At 45.2% G+C, this 19,353-nt stretch overlaps 1 protein-coding gene across 5 annotated transcripts in view; it reads right to left on the reverse strand.

Annotated features, from left to right (window-relative positions):
- Positions 1 to 19,353, reverse strand: part of ETS1 (ETS proto-oncogene 1, transcription factor) — a 130,981-nt gene that overhangs the window by 83,261 nt on the left and 28,367 nt on the right. For all 5 annotated transcript variants that reach the window (XM_072822668.1, XM_072822671.1, XM_072822667.1 and 2 more), the window contains exon 3: positions 17,257 to 17,401. In XM_072822668.1, the coding sequence (XP_072678769.1) occupies positions 17,257 to 17,401 (145 nt within the window). The remainder of the gene's footprint in view (positions 1 to 17,256; positions 17,402 to 19,353) is intronic.

Consider the following 19,353-nt stretch of genomic DNA (forward strand, 5'->3'; position numbering starts at 1 on the left):
GGAGTCTAGAACTTACTCACAGTGCAACTTTTGGCAAGTTACTTCAACTACATGAAGCTCAGCTTGCTCCTCCATAACATGGACTCATGGGACTTTTTGGTAAGATTTAAATAAGACAATATATATAAAATATCTAACAGTATCTGGCTCAAAATAAACAATAAATTGCAATTTCTTTTCAGGTTCAAAATCTTTAAAATCACATTCCAGGGACGCCTGGGTGACTCGGTTAAATGTCTGCCTTCGGCTCAGGTCATGATCCCACCCTCCTGGATCGAGTCCCACATCAAGCTCCCTATTCAGAGGGGAGTCTGTTTCTCTCCCTCTGCTCCTCCGCCCACTTGTGAATACTCTCTCTCTCTCTCTCTCTCTCTCTGTCTAATAAGCTGATAATATATATATATATATATATATATATATATATATATATATGCATTCCAAACCAGACTTAGAACTCAGGCATCCTCAACTCACTAAGTTCACTCAATATCCATCAAAAAACACTCATTACAGTGAGCAATGTTGCAGAACCACTTAATACAAATGAATATCTATGCCTTTGATTAAGAAATACATAGGTGGCCTATGTATTTAAAAACATCTGTTTACAAGAGTGCCAAGACAACAGGATAAGAAAAATCTTTACTTACTTATGTAAGTAAACTCTATGCCCCATGTGGGGCTTGAACTCCTGACCCCTAGATCAAGAGTTGCATGTTCTACTAACTGAGCCAGCCTACCGCCCCAGGATAAGAAAAATCTTCTAACAGATAGTGCTGGGGCAGCAAGCTATACATACACAAAAGAAAGAAATGGGTCCCCTTACTGCACACTATGCACAAAAATTAACTCAAAGTGGATCACAGACCTAAATGTAATAACTAAAGCTATACAACTCTCAACAAGAAATTAATTATAAGGGTATTTCTTCATAACCTGGGTTAGTCAATGACTTCTTAGCTATGACACCAAAAGCATGAGAAACAAAAGAATAAATAGATAAATCAGGCTACCATAACTAAAAACATTGGTGCAAACCAAAAACATCAAAAAAGTAAAAAGATAACCCGTATATTAAGGGATAAAATATTTGTAAAGTATATATCTGATAAGGAAGTTATATTCAGACTATATAAAGAACTCTTATAATTCATTAGTAAAAAGAAAACCCAATTTAAAAATATGGGGAAAGATTTAAATGGACATTCCCCCAAGTACAAATGGCCAATAAGCAGGTGAAAAAATGCTCAAGATCATTAGTCATTAAGAAAAATCAAATCAGAACCAGAATGAAATACTATTTCACATTCACTATGAAACCCATCAGAAAGACAAAACACATAGTAGTGAGGATATGTGGAAATTAATACCTTGGAAACTTTGCTGCCAGAAATGTAAAATGGTGCTGCCACTTTGGAAAACAGTTTGTTAGTTCTATAACAGTTTCCATATAACCTGGCTACATGCCTACGTATAAACCCAAGTGAAATTAAAACATAGGTTCACACAAAAGCATATACGTGAATGTTCATAGCAGCATTATTTATAACAGACATGCAGTGAATACAACTCAAATGTCCATTAGATGGGGATCCCTGAGTGGCGCAGCGGTTTGGCGCCTGCCTTTGGCCCAGGGCGTGATCCTGGAGACCCGGGATCGAATCCCACGTCGGGCTCCCGGTGCATGGAGCCTGCTTCTCCCTCTGCCTGTGTCTCTGCCTCTCACTCTCTTTCTCTCTGTGACTATCATAAATAAATAAATTAATTTAAAAAAAAAACAAATGTCCATTAGATGATAAAATGTAATGTTCCCATATAACGGAATATTATTTGGTGATGAAAAATAATGAAGTACTAATAGATTGTACAACATGGATAATCCTTGAAAATAGTCCCAAAAAGTTGGCCACAAGTTGTAAAACCGCATCAACAAGAGAAGGCCAGAATGGGCAAGTTCATAGATAAAAAATAGACAGGGAGTTACTAAGACATAGAGGTGGGAGTGATGGAGAGACCAGGACTGACTACTAATATGGGATTTCCTTTAAGAGAAACAAAAACACTCTAGAATTGAATTATGGTGGTGTTTGCACAATATTGTGAATATATGTAAAACTCTTAAATTGTACACTTTAAATGGGTGCATTCTCTAGTATGTGAATTATATCTCAATAAAGTTCATCTCAAAACTGTCTTAAAAACAAAACAAAATTAAAAAAAAAAAAAAAAAACCTCTGCTTTTCCAGAGGTGCAGTCAAGACAAATAAAAGGGAGAAAAAGAATTTCCTATCATCCAGTAAAGCCTGCCCACTGGAGTCTATGAACATCATCTCAAGACCATTTGCTTAACCAAAGTTCAGTGGAAAAACATCTAACATTTCCATGACCTTCTTTTCTAAACTTCCTAAGTGGCTCAGAGAGAGGCTGCCCGGGGAAACTCCAAATGGAACCTAAAAATATTATCTCCTGGCTTTATAAACATCAGGAACACTAATGAAGTGAGGAGCAGCAGACCTAACGAATGGAACATTTCATTCAGGTTGGGAGGCCTGAGCAGAGTCTGAACTCATCTCTGAAGGCAGTCAGGAAGGCCCAGGAGGGGCCAGATTAGGGCCAGGGAGGTGCAAATCAACACAGGGTAAAGAAGGAAAGAATAACAGTGAAACTAGGATACATAAAACAGAGCAGGAGTGACCACTATTCTAAACATCAGTAAAACAACCCCTTTTCAAATCAGACTCCCTATCCTCATACGGCTGACCAAGTTTGGACAAATGAATGCTCCTCACGCAGACACTCTGTATCTTCACTTTGCGTAATTTGTAAAGAGGCCAGAGGGGGAACCAGGTCGCCTTGGTCTCTCCCTTTTCTAGTGTGCAACAGGAATATTCTTATAATTCCCACTCTCCTGGTGCTCACCTGACTGCCCAGTGTGCTTGTGTCTGTCTCAGCCTCACATCAAGCTTGGGTTGATGCACCTTGAGAACAAATGCGCCACCTTATGTTGTGTGCACAATCCCTCATGCAGAATAAGGGCTCAATAAATATGTGTTGATGGATGACAGATTGATTAAGTGCTTTCACATAAACAAGACCCTAAACCAGTCAGAAATGTTGAATTATCTCTGGTCTAGTTGAGGACCAAGACACCAATAACCCCACCAGTAGCTATGACGAGTTTGGATAACCAGGATACAGATATTTAATCACATCCTCTGTTCTGTGGCAAGTATTGGGCTAAGTATTGGAAATGTGAAAATAAATGGTAAATTCCCTTGGCTGAGAGGGAGAGAAACCGAATACAAAGAGCCTTCTGGAACAATCTTTGGATTTTCTTCTGAAGGGTTTGGGAGTTTTATTTGTTTGTTTTGTTTTAATGTAATAACTTCTGAAATCCTGGGTAGTTATCACAGTCGTCCTGACAGATGAAGCTCATAACCCTATCTTATTTATCCAACAGATCTTAACCACCTATGACAATTCAGACACTCTGCCTGGTCCTAGGAAGAGGACTAGAACAAAGCCCTACCCTTGAGGTGCACATAGGTGAGCAGCAAAGACAAAAACCAGTGATTGCAACCCAGGGAGATAATCTCTACAATTCAGGTACTCACCAGTATTGGGGGAATGCAATTGGGGCCTAAACTAAGAGATTGACAAAAGAAGAAGAAGAAGGAGGAGGAGGAGGAGAAGGAGGAGGGGGGGAAGAGGGGGAGGAGGAGGAGGACGAGGAGGAGGATGAGGGGAAGGACGAGGGGAAGGAGGAGAAGGAAGCAAGAAGAAGATTCCTTATAAATTTGAGAGGTATTTAGAAGATAAGATTGACAGGACTTGTGCCCAACTTAATAAGAGGATATGGTGATCACCTGCTGCTTTTGCATTCCTAGAGTTTTCCCCTCTTCTTCCTATTTGACCCCTCCCATTTCTCTTCTAGGAAAGACAAAAAGACAAGAAGCTAAAGAGAAAGGAGGAGGAAGAAAAAGAAGAGAGGAAGAAAGAGACACAGGAAGAGGAAGGCAAGGGACTTGACAAGATTTTTTATATCCTAGGGTTCCCCAAACTGGCTCTTCTGTACTTCTCAGCTTTGTAAGTCAAGGAATTTCCTCCTCAATTTAAGTTAATTGAGCCAGATTTCTGCCACTTGCAGACAAAAAGAGCCTCAAACAACACAAGGCAGAAAGGAGGAAGTCAATACTAACTACTAGTTTTCTAGGCTGGTGATGGGTAGATTGCTTGACTTCCGTTGAGACAGGATTGAGGGTATAGGTTACGTTACAGATGCAGGAGAGAAAGTGATGAGCTCAAGTGTAACTGAGATAACTGTGTGACAAACCAGGTGAAATATTCACAGGAAAATATTCATAGAATAGACTTTAACATTAACCATTAACTGATGAAACTGATAGTGCCCTTTCCCCTTAGGTATTCTTTAATTTACAAATTTTCTTTAAATTTTCTTTCTTTAAAGGAAGCAGGTCTTTCACTTCGGGTAAAGGGAGGGGAGAATGATTAATTTCCACCTGCCCACCTGCCACAGATATCGGGAAATATGGGAAGTGAAAAGAGTAGGTGATCAATAACAATGGGAAAGATGCAGAATGACATTTCAAACCTTCTGTCCTCTGCCCCCAATCTTATTGGTTGAGTTCTCATAACACATGCCTAGCCAAGTCCCCCTTTTTTTTGCTTCACTCACTGAAGCAGAACTAAAAGATTATTCTCGAAATCAATAGCTTTCTTTTCATATGTGACCTGCTCTTTCCCACTTGATAGATTCCTGAAACATTCCCTTGAAGTTCCCTTAAAAGGTTTTGGAATCTTTATCTCATGTGATAAGAGCAGAAGGATAATAAAAAATTACTTAACCTACTTCTGAAATATCCTGAAATATATTCCAGGGGATAGGCAATTCACAAACTCCTTTAATAATGGATTTCAGAGTTAAATTTCACCATAGCTAATCTAAACCTCTTTTCCCCATTTTTTCCCCATTTTCCCCCCCTTCATCTTCACTGGATCTAAAGAACAGCTGGTAACTCCCTGATGATCCTTTATGAAGAGTTACGTCTGCATAGTCTTTAATCTTCATTGATTTTATACTTAGTTCCAACTCACTGCTTACCTGACGCTTGATGGCTATGAAAGGCAATGAAAAATTGGAAGAGGAAAAACGAAGTCAAGCAAGGCAAGACAAGGGGACGCTCGGTAGAGCACTTGATGGCACCAGTAAGGTTGACTACGTCCTAATTTGTGGAAATCACCTTAAGTGTGAGAGGAAAGCTTGTGTATTTCCTTGTGTATTTCATACTTGAAAGTTCTCAACTGCTCTGTGATATAAAAACAGGAGAGAGCAAAACAAATGTCCCTTCAATTCCATTAAAACTTGGGATTTCGGGCATCCCCGGTGGCGCAGCAGTTTAGCGCCGCCTGCAGCCCGGGGTGTGATCCTGGAGATCCAGGATCGAGTCCCACATCGGGCTTCCTGCATGGAGCCTGCTTCTCCCTCTGCCTCTCTCTTCGCTGTCTTTGAATGAATAAATAAATAAATCTTTAAAAAAATATATAAAAACTTGGGATTTCAAAAAATTAAATAAAAAAATAAAAAACTTGGGAGTTCAGGAAGAAACTTTGAAAGGGCAGATGGAATAGTGATTGTTTACTAAAAAAAAAAAGAAAAAAAAAGAAAAATATATATATGGAATTTCCTCCTCCGCAGCCCAGTCAGTAGGGCTGGGAGAGGCAGGCCGCCCCCCAGGGGATTGTCGGGGATTGTGGATACATGCAGGGAGGCCAGAAGCCCCATCCCCGTGCCCCCCCCCACCCCCGGCTGCTCCCAATTCCGCTCAGAGACATTTCAATTCCATTCTTTTCCAAGGCTCCCTGTCTCCCATCTCCAGAGCAGCAGGCCCGAATCACATTGAGTTTAAAATAAAGAAATGCTTTTCCTAAAGAATTCACACACAAATAATCTCATTACCGCAGCGCTTAGGTTTATACAGCAGACGTCTTCTGCCAAGGGAAAAAAAAAAGAAGAAGAAGAGGGAAGAAAAAAAAAAAGCACTCTACGCTCACTCACACGGAACAGCTGCGAGAAGAAAAATGGTATTTAATTCATTGTGAAATATTCAACAATGGCTACACTGCACTTTTAAAAGCCTTTTGATAGTAAAACCCACAGAGAACAGCCCATCCTGTGTGCTGAAAAGCAGCTTCCCCACAATTAGTCCCTCTATTCAGAGGTCTGAGGAGTCTGTGTTAACTTTAGCACGTGCTGTGTACACTGCGGAGAGCTTCAAGGGTATAAGCTTTCACAAACTTCTTAGGGTCTACTCTTGCTCAGCGACTCTGTCTGCCCCCAAAACTGGTTGGTGGCAAAGGAGAGAGGCAGCAAAGGGGACCGTGATGCTAAGGTGACAGATCCGAAGTGAAAGCCTAGCCAAGGAAATCCCATTCTCCCAAGGGGCGCTGCAGATGGCCCAGCTCCCTCGTGCCCACTGTCAGACCCAGAGGAACCAGAGAGAAGGTCCCAAAAGACAGACTACATGGGCTCATCCTCTCCATTCGGCCTCCAAGATTTTCATGGGTCTCTGGTTGGTGGGACAATGAGCTTGTATTCTCCTACCCGTCTAGGGCAGACATTAGCCACTAGGGGCGAGGCAACAACAAGAACCTAAAAGAACACTTTGGGGGCAGGCCAAGGTTCCATCAGGGTCAGAGCATGGGCTTTGGAGTAGGATCCCAGTTTCACTGACCGTCTCCTCATCTCCCAGAGTTATGGACTTCTTTGGGAAGTCAGTTTACCCTCTGAGCCTCATTCATCCCATCTGGCATCTGTAAAATGGGTCATCGTATCACCCTCAGACGATTGTTTGAAGAGTGAAATCACCACACGTGTGTGATTCTTCGCATATAGAAAGTATTTAATGAATGGCAATTACTCATCCTCTCTAGCTGTTCTAGAAAGAAGGCAGGCCTTCTCTTGGGACTTCCTACAGTAAGATTATTTAAAATTGAACAAGAATGTCATACAAACTATTTTTACTCTACACTCTTACATGTTTTTATTAATCAGGAGAGAAGCAACAGAAATACAGATAGGTCCAATATCTAACTGGACATTCTGAGGGATCTGAATTATGTTAGAGGGGGACAAAAAGAACTACTAAGAGTCAATCAAACTTGGCATCATGATAGGTTGGTTTTGTTATTTAGGAACTTTGAACTCAGATTTTCATGGCACAAAGTACCGATAAAATGCCTGAATTTCTCACGTATGGCTGAAGTAGGCAGGACAAGTTTTCTGTTCTTTCCAGGCTTCCCTCAACTCTCCAGGAACAGGACCACAGACGCTTCAGCCACTTGCATTATAAAACCCGACATTCAACTTATCAATGTCACGTAAGCCCGAAGCCCTGTTCAGTTAAGAATGTCCAACTGTCCTGACCAAAGAAGGAAATGCTATGACGTCACTGGGCAGTTCAAAGTAGCTGACCCAGGGTGGGGTAATCTCTCCCCCTAGATTTGAGACTTTCTGAAAATGGTCTCCGCTTGACTAAGCCGGTTTGTGACGACAGATAGAACAGTCAGTGATTCCACAAGAGGTTAGAGATCAGAAATGGGGGCCGAGATCGGAAGAGCGCCCCGAGTTGGAGGCAGTCGGGTGAGGGTACGCAGCATCTGGAAGTGTACGTGCCCTGGTGGTTTCTGTACACATTGTTGGGGGGTGTTAGCTCTGGACCCCCACCCGCTTCAGAGGCAGTGTTTCTGCAGCTCATTCTCTCCCCCACCCCCTGCCCTCCCCCCTCTGCCTCCCTGCAGAGGACAGCGTGTTGGGAAAGTCTATGACCAGCAGCAAGTCTGTAAAACGCAGATCACAGTGTGACTCTCCCCTGAAGCTCTGGAGGGCCCCCCCCCCGCCCCAAAATGCTCTCCCCCTCCCCACCTCCACCTCACAGTACAGAGGCCACAGGTCCACAACCTCCATGGACATTCGGAAAGCTCGTTCTAAGGAGCAGGATATGAAAGATGTTGAGGGGTGCGTGGGTGCCTCAGTGGTTGACTGTCTGCCTCCATTCAGGGTGTGATCCTGGGGTCCTGGGATCGAGTCCCACATCGGGTTCCCCACAGGGAGCCTGCTTCTCTCTCTACCTGTGTCTCTGCCTCTCTCTGTGTGTCTCTCAAATCTTTAAAAATAATAATAAAAACAAATAAAAGGAGATGTTGAAAGGAGGAAAGAAAAAAAGGAGAGATGTGGCTGGACTTTAGTCAAGGCTTCAATGCCCAGTGTCTCTGGCACAATGGGATAGAATCGGCTTCCAGATTTAAATCCACTCTCTTGGGACTGGCCAGAGCGGTGAGAAGGGATTGATAGGAAGGAAGCTCATACCACGGAATGCAACCCAGTTCAACAAAATTGGCTTTACATACCCTCTATGTACAACATGCTTTTAAATGCTGGGGGGGGGGGGCGGGGGGTTCAAAAGTACCTTTCCTCTTGGGCAAGAGTCCCTAACTCCTTGAGGGTCTCAGACCACTCTGAGAACCAGAGGAAAGCTACAGACCTTTCAAAAACTCCTCGCACACCATTGAGGAGGGATGACGCATTTCTGACACTCATCCGGGTCCAGCATCCCTGCTCCTCTGAGAATCTGCAGGTCTGAGACCGGGCGGAAAGTGGTCAGGGTTGATTAACCAAAATGTACGAAGCAGGTAAGAAATCAAGAGAGCAGCAAAGGCGACCAGAACCCTGCTCCGGTGGCTACTTCATCACTGGTATGACCTCTCCGTTTCTCAAGCACCCAGTGCACCAAGTCTGAGGAGACGTGGGGAAAGACATGAAACAACTTGAGAACCGGTAGCTCTGTTGTATGGTTTGGTTAATGCCCCTGCAAGGATGGACAGAGGTTCCAAAGGTTTGTTTCCTTTGTCAGCAAGAAAGTCCAAAAGAATCGCACCTCTTTTTCGGAGGTGGTAAGTGAATCAAACTGGGGTGTCCAGTGGGGAAAACACACTCCTACTTTTAAAAATAGCAACCTCGGAAAGAGCCAAAGGTTTCCCTGTACATCAGTGAAAAGGTAATTCCTCTCGCAGTGCAATTAGGTCTCATGTTTGACCTATGACCTCTGGCCCAGGCGATATTTATGCTCTCCAGACAGGCAGCAGCAGGGCGAGTGAGTGAAGGTGGAAGCTGAAGCCAGGCATTTAATAAGGAAGGGAGGGAGGGAGGAAAGAAGGAAGGAAGGAAGGGAGGGAGGAAAGAAGGGAGGGAAGGAGGAAAGAAGGAAGAAAGGAAGGGAGTGAGGGAGTGAGGAAGGGAGGACGGAGGAGGGAAGGGGAGGGGAGGGAGGAGGAGGGAGGGAGAGGGGAGCCTGATCAATTGACAGCAATCTATGAAATTATGAATGGAGGGCCGTGCTTTGATGTTTGCAGTTTCCACATCCAATGTGGAGTTTTGCTCCCCACCATAACTGGGGCGGGGAGGGGTGGGGAGGTCAGCAGGATTCTATTACAAATGAGAAAAATGAGGGCTGAGAGGGCTCGGGATGTGGCCAGGGTTGCAGAGCTGAAGGTGCAGGGCGAAAACCCAGGCCAGACCCTCCCCACTATCCCTGCTGCTGGTTTCTGAACAGTAACCATCCAGGCGCGCGGGGTGCCGCGCAGGGTGCAGCGCGGGGTGCAGCGCGGGGTGCAGCGCGAGGTGCACCCTCTCTCCCTCTCCCTGACCTACCTAGGACTCCCGCCCACCTCTTGCTAAACTGCATCTCAGGGCAGTATCTCTTCTGGTCCGACCGCCTCTCTGCAAAGCCCGGGGAGGGGCCCATGGGCTACCGCAGGCTGAATGCAAGGCTTTCAGGCCTCGGAGAGCTCACTCCTCTCCCCCCTGCTCCCGGCCTGGATCTGGATTTAAAAACCCTGGTCCTCGTCCTCCGACGCCCACCCTCCCTCCCCTGTCCCCCCTCCCCCCTCCCCCCTCCGCCCGCCCTGGCGTCGCTGGCAGCGCCGGGGTTAACCCGCCAGCCCTGCGCAGCAATGATTTCTGTTTTATTTCAGCAGGGGAAGTGTGTGCCTGCCTGATTAGCCTGATGGTTTCCTCTTTTCCCATAACCTCCAGACCCCCATGGCCCAAGTGTTTACTCTCTGAAATAAAAAATCTGCTGGTGTTTTTCTTTTTGTGCGCCCGTGTATTTTGGGAGGATTGCAGAGGAGGGAGGCGGGGTAGGGGTTAGGGACGCGGAGGCTGGGGGCGGGGGGGAGGGAGCGAGACGCCTCCCCCTGCGGGCGGCCCTCCCCCGCCGAGCCTCCTCCAGCTGCGGGCTCCGGGCTCAGACCCCTGGCCGCGGTGCAAGAAAGAAACTTATTAATGAGGGAGCTGGGTCTCCTGCTTCAGCAGCTATAAACACAGCGAACATCTGGAGAGAGAGCGCGGGTAAGAGGCTCTCGGCGGCCAGACACTGAGAAAAACAGGCTGTCTCTGCGCATCCCCCACCCCGCACCCCTGCAGGGTCGCGCGCACCCCCTCCTCCCTGCCGGCCTCCAGCTCCCACCCCATTCACCCAGCCCCAGCTCTCCATTCACAGAGCGAGCAGGGCCCGCAGCGCGCAGAGGGGCCGGGGCCGACGCCAGGCGCGCCACCCACCGGCCCCAGCCCAGCCCTCGCCCGAGGACTTCCAGGAGAGGGGTCAAACTGCTCCAATCAAGGAAGAACTCGGTGCCCCGGGGACCTTTTCCCAACTCGGACCAAATATATGTGGTTTGAAAAAGTTCAGAGAACGTTTTTTTTCCCTGTCTCCAGCCCCCTGGGATTGTCAGTGCAACGCTGTTGCATCCTAGGATTTTTTTTTGAGAAGCAACGCATCGCAGGACAGCCAACCAGAAGGCCGGCGTGCTAACGGCAGCTCCACTAACGGTTCCTCCCTCTAGGGGACCTTCCTTCCCGAGCACCTTCCCAGAGATGATTCACGGGTGTGAAGACCTTTCCAATCCTTACTGCCCAGAGCTGTTAGGGAGGCAGGAGTCTCCTGTCCCTAAGGGGGCAGAGCTTGTCTTCCTTCTCTTGGCCCTGCCCCAGGCTCCGGGCTCCCTTCACTGGCAAAAGGAGACACATGAAGGAGAAAGTTGGGAGGTGTCAGAAAATTAGCCTCCGGCCTGATGAGTGGGCAAGATTCACTGGATAAAGGTGGGATGTCTAGTTTCTTTGGCTCACTTAAATGCACACTCAAATCATGCTGAAGGGAGAAAGAAGGGAGGCAGCATTTATTGATTGCCTATTGTAGGCCATGACCTTTTAAGTATATACCCCATTTAATGGGCACAAGACCTCTTTGCAATCAGTGCAAGTATCCCACCTGTTAAAGGTGAAGGAACGAGATTCCAGGCATGTTCTTGCTCTTTTCCATCACACCACTGCTAAACCCTTAGCCTGGACTCGGCATCCTTCAGCTCATACTCAAAAATCTATGCCAATAAGTTCTTGTAATGTGCATATGAGATAGCACAGACCAAAAAGTTGCCAAGGGCTCGGGAGGTGGGAGTAGAAAAGAGGAGGTGACGTGACATAGGTAAATCAGAACATATTCAGTCCATAGTTGGAGTCGTATCCTTCACTTAACGGAGAACGAGGTCAGGCATTCACAGAAATCTCATCACAAGAAGGAAATAATATAGCAACGATGGAGGGTAGCTTTTGTGCATATAGATTCTCTTCTTAATGCGCGCCATGGCTCTCACCTCCTGGCAACCTCAGAGATGCCATGCGAGTGGGGGGAGGAGATTCTTACATCAAGCTTCCCCCAGCCCCATCCCATCCCATGGAAGTGACTTGCCAGGGCTGCTAGGCCCCAACCACAGCCTTCAGTGAAAGGCCATGAGACTACCTTCCTCCTTCCCCAAGGCCACAATGATAAAGTTAACACCTGAGAAGGTTAAAATTTTCCCCGAGAGGAATGACCCATGTTACAGCATCCCAGAAACAAACACACGCACACAGACACACACACACACACACACACACATGCACACACAGGATCAGAGCTGTTTTTGAAGAACAAAGAAACTGAAACAGGTCCTCCAGAGAAGGAAAGCAGCCCAAATGAGCAAAGAACAGATATGTGTAGCAGATAGAGTTGAAAATACTGTTCTTTAAAACCACAAGGCCATCTGAGATGGTCAGTTGAAAGGCCAAGACTGCTATGAGAATAAACATTTCAGAGCAAGGTGAATCTCCATTCAACAAGTCTGCCTGGCATTCTGTCAACGTTCTCAACGCTTAAAAGCCAAACGGAGGCATCTGCTTCTCCTGTTGAAACTTCCCACCTGGTTGTCAATAGCCCTTTCCAAACACGGGGCCAGGCTTGATCTCTCCCAGCCGCCTGGCCGTCTGAGAAAGCCCCAAGAGAGACCAGAAACCCGGGCTCCCAGTACATCTCCCACTGGAACTTCCAGAGTTTATTTGAGAAAGACATTCTTTTGTTCTACCATTTTACTAGTAAATTTATTTTAGAAATATTAAGTAGCAAGATCCAAAGCCATACACTCACACTGCCAAATATTATCTTATGAATAAGCGTCATATTTCACATGGGAGCAATTTCTCCCTCATGTAAGTGTACCCCCCCACCCCCCGTACACACTTGAACAGAGTCGCTTAGAGACAAGGAGCGAGTCTTCCCCTTCTCCAGACATCTCCTCTATTTCCAGTATGTAGCACTGACCACCAAAAGTGTTCAACCAATCAGTGGGTCACTTTATGACTCAATGATACGCAGATATTTCTGGCCGCTCAGGCGTTTCGGGGTGATAAGTGATGATAGCAAACATTCATATGGTGCTTGCTGAGTGACAGCGCTGCTTCAAGCTTTACATATATTAACTTAGTGGTTTTCAAAGCGTGGTCTCTGGACCAGCAGTAGCAGCACCAGCAGCAGCACCTAAGACCTTGTGAAAAATGCAAATTCTTGATCTTACCCTCGACACACTGAATCAGAAACCCTGGGGATAGAACCCGACACCCTGTGTTTTAGCAAGCCGTCCAGGTGATTCTGACACACTTTGAGAACCACTGGTGTATGTGAGGAAACGAGAGTACAGAGATACAGTAAGTTGCGTAAGGTCACTCAGTTAGCAAGAGTTGATGTGCAAACCCAAGCAATCTGGTTCCAGAATCTGGATTCTTTACCAATATACTATATATACGTCCTCTCTCCTGAGGAATGAGAAGTGGAAAGTAGGCTGTAAATGGGGGTGCATGAGGTTTTTCCTATGTCCGATGACCAAAAACATACCAAACTGCATTGTACAAGAAGAAGTAATGTCTTGCTTCTGAAATCAAGGACCACATAACAAGACCATGGGTTCATTCCCATTAGGGATAAGTTGGAGATACTGTCTTCTGCAGCTACAAACTGCTTTCCAGCTCCAAGCAACTATTTCACCTTATAGCCACAAGTGTGGCTGATTCAAGACAAATCCACTCATGAAATGAAAAATAGCTTGATAGTTTGTCAAGTTATTTGACAAACTGGAAGGGTGCTCAGTAAGCCTCAGATTTTTCTGATACACGCTGTTGTCATTCATAATATTAAAATTAAATATGGACAGCTGTCGACTGGGGGTATGGGCTGTGGTCGTGCGGCCCGCGTGCCCAGTTGGGTCTCTGGTGTCGGTTTTCTAGATCCCAGTGGAAAGCAGGCATTGCAGGACTCCAGCGGGGACTGGGCACCGCTCTGAGCTCACTGGCTCCATCCAAGAATGGTTTGCCATCTACCCTGTCCCTTCTCAACTGGACTGTGGTTCAGAAGTCGTCCCGACAGTTAATGGCAGTGAAATGTCAATGAGTTCTTAGACACAAGGAGTAAAGTGATCCTTGCTAAGATGATGCAGCGCAAGGGCCGATGTTGGGGACAGAAGAGTGGACACGGGAACAGGGAGGAGGCAGGGTCAGTGGGCTCCACTCCAGTCAGACTATAAACAGTAACAGACATTTCAGCCGTGTCTTGTGTAAGGGGCTCATTGATTCACAAGGCTCCCTGACAGAGGGATGACGAGGAGCGGAGACAGAAAGGGCCATTCATTCATGCAGCACACCAGCTCCCCGTCCCCATTGGCTCTTGCTAATGGCTCCAGGTTGAGGGGGGGTGGGGGGGAATGGGCGGACGGGAGGAGGAGAAATAAAAGAAAATGATGACTACGAGATTGTCATGAAGAAATGTACAGCTGCGCAGGCAATTGCATGCAAATGTGGCTTCCCTTTTTAGCCGTATAGTTAATGTCCTCAGATTCATCTGGGTTTTTTTTTTTTTTTTGGTGTTCTGTCTCTCTCTGTCTCTCTCTGTCTCTCTCTGTCTCTCTCTCTCATATCATCTTCCCCTCCCCTTCTGGCCTTGTCTTTTTCTGGGACCCCCTTCTCTTGCCTTCCCATTCAGCTTTCATGTTCTCCTCCCATCCTGCTCCACCTGCCTACCCATACCTGTATTTTCTTTCCATTTCCACGCTTCACTGTCTTCCTGGGCACCTTTCTTACCATCTGTTCTGTCCAACCCATTCTTGACTGTCTTGCTTACTGAGCATTCTCTCCCGCTCACCTGGTAGGCTCTCTTTCAGTCACATTTCCTCTCAGCTCCATTCCCTGTCTTCTCTCTCCCTCACCACCACCCCCCTCTTCCTCAGCCTCTGCCCCTTCATGAATAGGAGCCACATTCTTGGGAAGGGGCCTGATGTTCCTCGATGGCCCCTCCTGCGGGGTATTCCAGTCACTGACAGATGTGGAGTCCTTGGAAAAGAAGTTCATTCATTCCTTCTGAGAGCACAAAACGTGAGATGAGAGCGGGGGTGGGGAGTGGCCATGAGACGGAGGACGGGAAGGAAACTGAAGTTATAAATAGGATAAAAGAAGATGAAAAAAAATGTAGCGTATTTTTTTCTCTCTTTCTTCTTACTCAACACATCTCCAAGGAAATGTGCTGCAGCTGGAGAAATCATTGGTTGGTCCATGTCTTCATCTCCCTTCTCTATAACCCCAAATCTCCTTCCAAAGGACACCCATCACTGAGGAGGGCTGGACCACAGCCCAGAAATAATCGTTGCAACTATTTCGTCTGGACAGCTCAAAAGGCAAAGGAGGGGCTGGAAAAGCTCAGGGTTCTTGCCAGATATTTCCATCAGAGGGAGCCTAGGGCAGAGGAACTACAGACCTCACATGTGCCACCAAGGCACCGCTCCCCGTGGAGGTTTTCTAGCCTTTCTGAGCTGCGGTTGACAACAACCAGGTCATTTTAGGACCGGTTATTCTATGCACCCATCTTCCCATCCTACTCAAAAGCCACTAGCCTAGTGACCCTGGCTTCCTTCTCCTTGCAACAATGAAGTCAACTGTGGGAAAAGACTATATTATCCTGCTATGAATCCTCGCATTTCAAAGCAGCTTCATCCCAAGAGATTCTTCACATGCATCACAGACATGGTGTCATTGGCCCTGAAATAAAATTTTTCTGCCTTTGAGAACCTTGACAAGGAAGAGAATGAAAAATCATCTTCACTTGGGAATTTATGTACTTCTCAGCTGAAAATAAAAGAGAAGAACCATATCTTTTAGCTATGAAGAAAGAACATTCTGATCTTGAGGCTATGGACCAGCGTGGAAAACCTCCCCTATTAACAAGACGTGACTTGCAGCAAACAGAAGTACCGTCCAGAGAAGAAAGCATTAAGGCAAAATAGCTTTAACTTGAGTTGCACTGGAAGATACAAGACTTAGGCCTGGTGTCATTGATAGGACTCAAGAATTATACTAGTGTAAGCACAACCATTTTGACCTTTTGCTCGAAAAAAAAAAAAACTATTTGTTTAGAATGGTTTGTAAAGGATGACTTTTTTAATCTCTTTAAATTTGGGGTCCTTAAATCTAACCTGCAAACAGACGCAAAATCCTCCCTGTCTCCTATTTAAACAGATGGTTGAGACATTTGTATTTATGCTTGGAAGAACCAAGCAGAAAGTGACAATAATGTACCAAGTCTGAAATCCAAGAGCGGTGCCAGAGAGTATCAGAAACATCAATGACTATTGAATCAAGAGACTATGGAACACAGGGATTTATTCCATTCTGCTCTAGAGAACCAGACAACTAGAAACCGACTCTCATGTCTTCCCCCCAGGACCCACCAAGTGCTACAGCACCTTGCTTTGCGCCTCTTTATTTCTGGTCAAAACTAAAGCAGGGGCAACAAACAAACATTAATTTTCTGTCTCTGCTGTTATAAAAGTAGTCTATCATACTGTTATGTGGAGTAAAGAAACATTGGACAAAAAACTTTTATTTATCTAAGTGAGTTCCCAATGGCTTCCTCCCTATGGCATGCCTCAGAATTACATATCTTCAACATACGCGAGTAATGAGATTCCTTAGGCTAAGAATTCATCCTGGGAGAAAAATCCAGATTTGAACTGGCTTTTTGGTACTTGAATATATAATCTGGTCTCAGGATAAATTAAACTTAATACCCTAATCCATCACTTCAGAATCCCCACATCAAGCTTTACATTTTGCATTAAAAAATAAAGTAACAAAAAGCGCGTGCAGATAAACATGGACTAATAGAATTTGTGAGATACACGGTGACTTCTGCAAAACAGAACAGGGGTAAGGATTCTCAAGCTGTCAGGTCTTTGGGAAATGGGACCCACAGGGGAGTTCTCTGGAGGAGTTCGATTCCTGTTCACCAGGGGGCAGCAGGGTGACCAGTAGGTCAAGGAGAGTAGGGAATGCTGGGAGAAGAAGGAGGTCCCTGAGGGAGAGCTGGGGAGAGGGAGGGGGCGGAGGAAAAGGAGCCAGATGCAAGTGGGCACAGGCCAAGAGGTTGAAGACAATGGGGAGAAAAAGATGAATACAGAAATTCCATTTTGTAAGAAGGCTGTTTATCCAGCTCATACTCTCCGACTGGAGAACTTCTAGGCCCTTTGTCAACAACCAGGCCGAAATGGGCAAGTTTCAGGAAATGCATGGTGGCCAGAACTATTTACAGAATGGAGACCTGAAGCAACCTCTCTTGGGCTCATTCCTAGAGTTCCATCTTCCTGTCGTTGGAGAATAAAGTAACTCAGAATTATGGAGAAGTCCTGGGACTTTCCGTTAGAGAACAATAGCATCTTGTCCCCACATAAGCCGTGGCAGCTGTTGCTGCTGCAGAGAATGCAGCCCACATCACACCACCACTGTCCTTCAACTTTCTCTGTATCCCGAGCCTCTGTTCACGTTCCTACCTGAGCCACAGTGTTCCAGACCTGTGGGAACTTCCTGAGTGGCCATCTCATCCCAGAAGGGGTAGTAAGCTCTTTGCGGGTGATAATTGGACTGGAAACCACAGGCCATTCGAGGATCTTCATAGGAGTTGATAGGCCCCTGCCTCTGTGACAAGGAAAAAACAAGGAAGCATATTAACAGGAAAATCTCTATACTCCAGCCCGAACAGCACAATAACTTCTTATCATATAACCACGTGAGTAGGGATCATCCATAGAAGATAACAGAATAGAACCAACTACTGATCACAGCAATCCCCCACCACCGCCACCAAAACAGACACAGGGAAGGAGAAGGGTCTCTTGCTTTGACTGCACAGGCAGTGATTTTCATCCATTTCTTCAAGCATTTGACAACTATCTTTTCTAATTTTCCTTTTTTTTTTTTAAGATTTTATTTATTTGTTCACGAGAGACACAGAGAGAGATAAAGGCAGAGACACAGGCAGAGGGAGAAGTAGGCTCCATGCAGGGAGCCCGACGTGGGACTCAATCCGCAGTCCCCAGGATCACACCCTGGGCTGAAGGCGGCGCTAAACAGCTGAGCTACCAGGGCCGCCCTCTTTTCTAATTTTCCAATAAGGACCCATGATTAACAGTGATGCAGAATCTTGGCCATCTTTGCACAACCCTGACTTTTGAATTATTTTGTGATCTTACTCTGTAATAACACTGTAAGTGGATATTATTACAAGATATTCTGATCTCATAGAACCAGTAGGTGACAAATGTCAAGGAAAACCCACGCATGGGCCTATGTAATACTAATCATTTGTTTTTTCAGTTCATTGAGCATAGGTGTTAATGATGTTAATGGCTAGACAGAAATTTTCAGCTTCTTGCAACATTTTGGGAACTTATGCCATTCTTTCATCCATTTTATGAAATTCATAAAATATACCACCTACCCAGGACTTTATAAGGAAGGCAGATGTGCTTCCTTAAGCACACGTGGGAGGCATGTTTTACAGTGTTTAAGATCCTATTCTTTCAGAACACCCAGGTGGCTCAGTGGTTGAGCGTCTGTCTTTGGCTCAAGGGGTGATCCCAGGGTCCTGGGATCGAGTCCTGCATCAGGCTCCCTGCAGGAAGCCTGCTTCTCCCTCTGCCTGTGTCTCTGCCTCTCTCTGTGTGTCTCATGAATAAATAAGTAAGATCTTAAAAAAAAAAAAAGAAAGAAAGAAAGACCTTGTTTTTTGAAGCTAGGTATATATATGTGGATTCAAATCTTGGCTCTACCACTTACTAATGGAAGGCCTGGGCCTATTCTTTTACCTAAACCTCAGTTTACTCAATTATAAGATGGGAATAATACCTACCTCCTAAGGTAGAAAGGATTACATAAAATCTGTGTAAAGAAAATTATATATAAGGCAAAATAAAATATGAAATACATATATAAATCATCTATGTGATACCTAAGAGAAGGTGGATATTATCTTACTATAACAGACCCTTAACAATCCTGGGATTGAGCAAGAAGGTTAAAAAGTAAGACACACACACAAAAAATAAATAAATAAATAAATAAAATAAATAAATAAATAAATAAATAAATAAATAAATAAAAAATAAAAAATAAAAAAATAAAAAGTAAGACACCAAAAGAGGAGCAGAAGATTCACAGAAAGATTTCCTGAGGAATCTTTACTACACTGGACCATCCTTTACTTTCTTTTTTTCCTTTTTCTCTTCTCTAATGACCGCTCCACCTCCATAAAAATCTCAATTAAGATAGTCAAACTCTGCTAGAATTTGACATGGTTGAACCTACTGAAGTCAAGGGGCTAATGGACAAATGTAGTTTCTCGGGACGTATTCTCATCCCAGAAGGGTAGCTTGTTAACTCCCAGTAAGATCCTCTCATTGGAGAACTTCCTGTGTCCTCTCTCCCCGTGAGCCTCAGGACAAGAACTCTGTGTTATTCTGTTAGATTCAACATTCCCTATCTACTTTCACTTCCCCATTTTGCAATTGTCCACTAACTTAAGCTCAGTAATATTAACAGAAGAGAATACATTGACACAGAGAAAAATGACAATTGACGCCAAAATATAA

Source organism: Canis lupus, chromosome 3 (genome assembly GCF_048164855.1).
Source record: "Canis lupus baileyi chromosome 3, mCanLup2.hap1, whole genome shotgun sequence".
Classification (NCBI taxonomy): domain Eukaryota; kingdom Metazoa; phylum Chordata; class Mammalia; order Carnivora; family Canidae; genus Canis; species Canis lupus.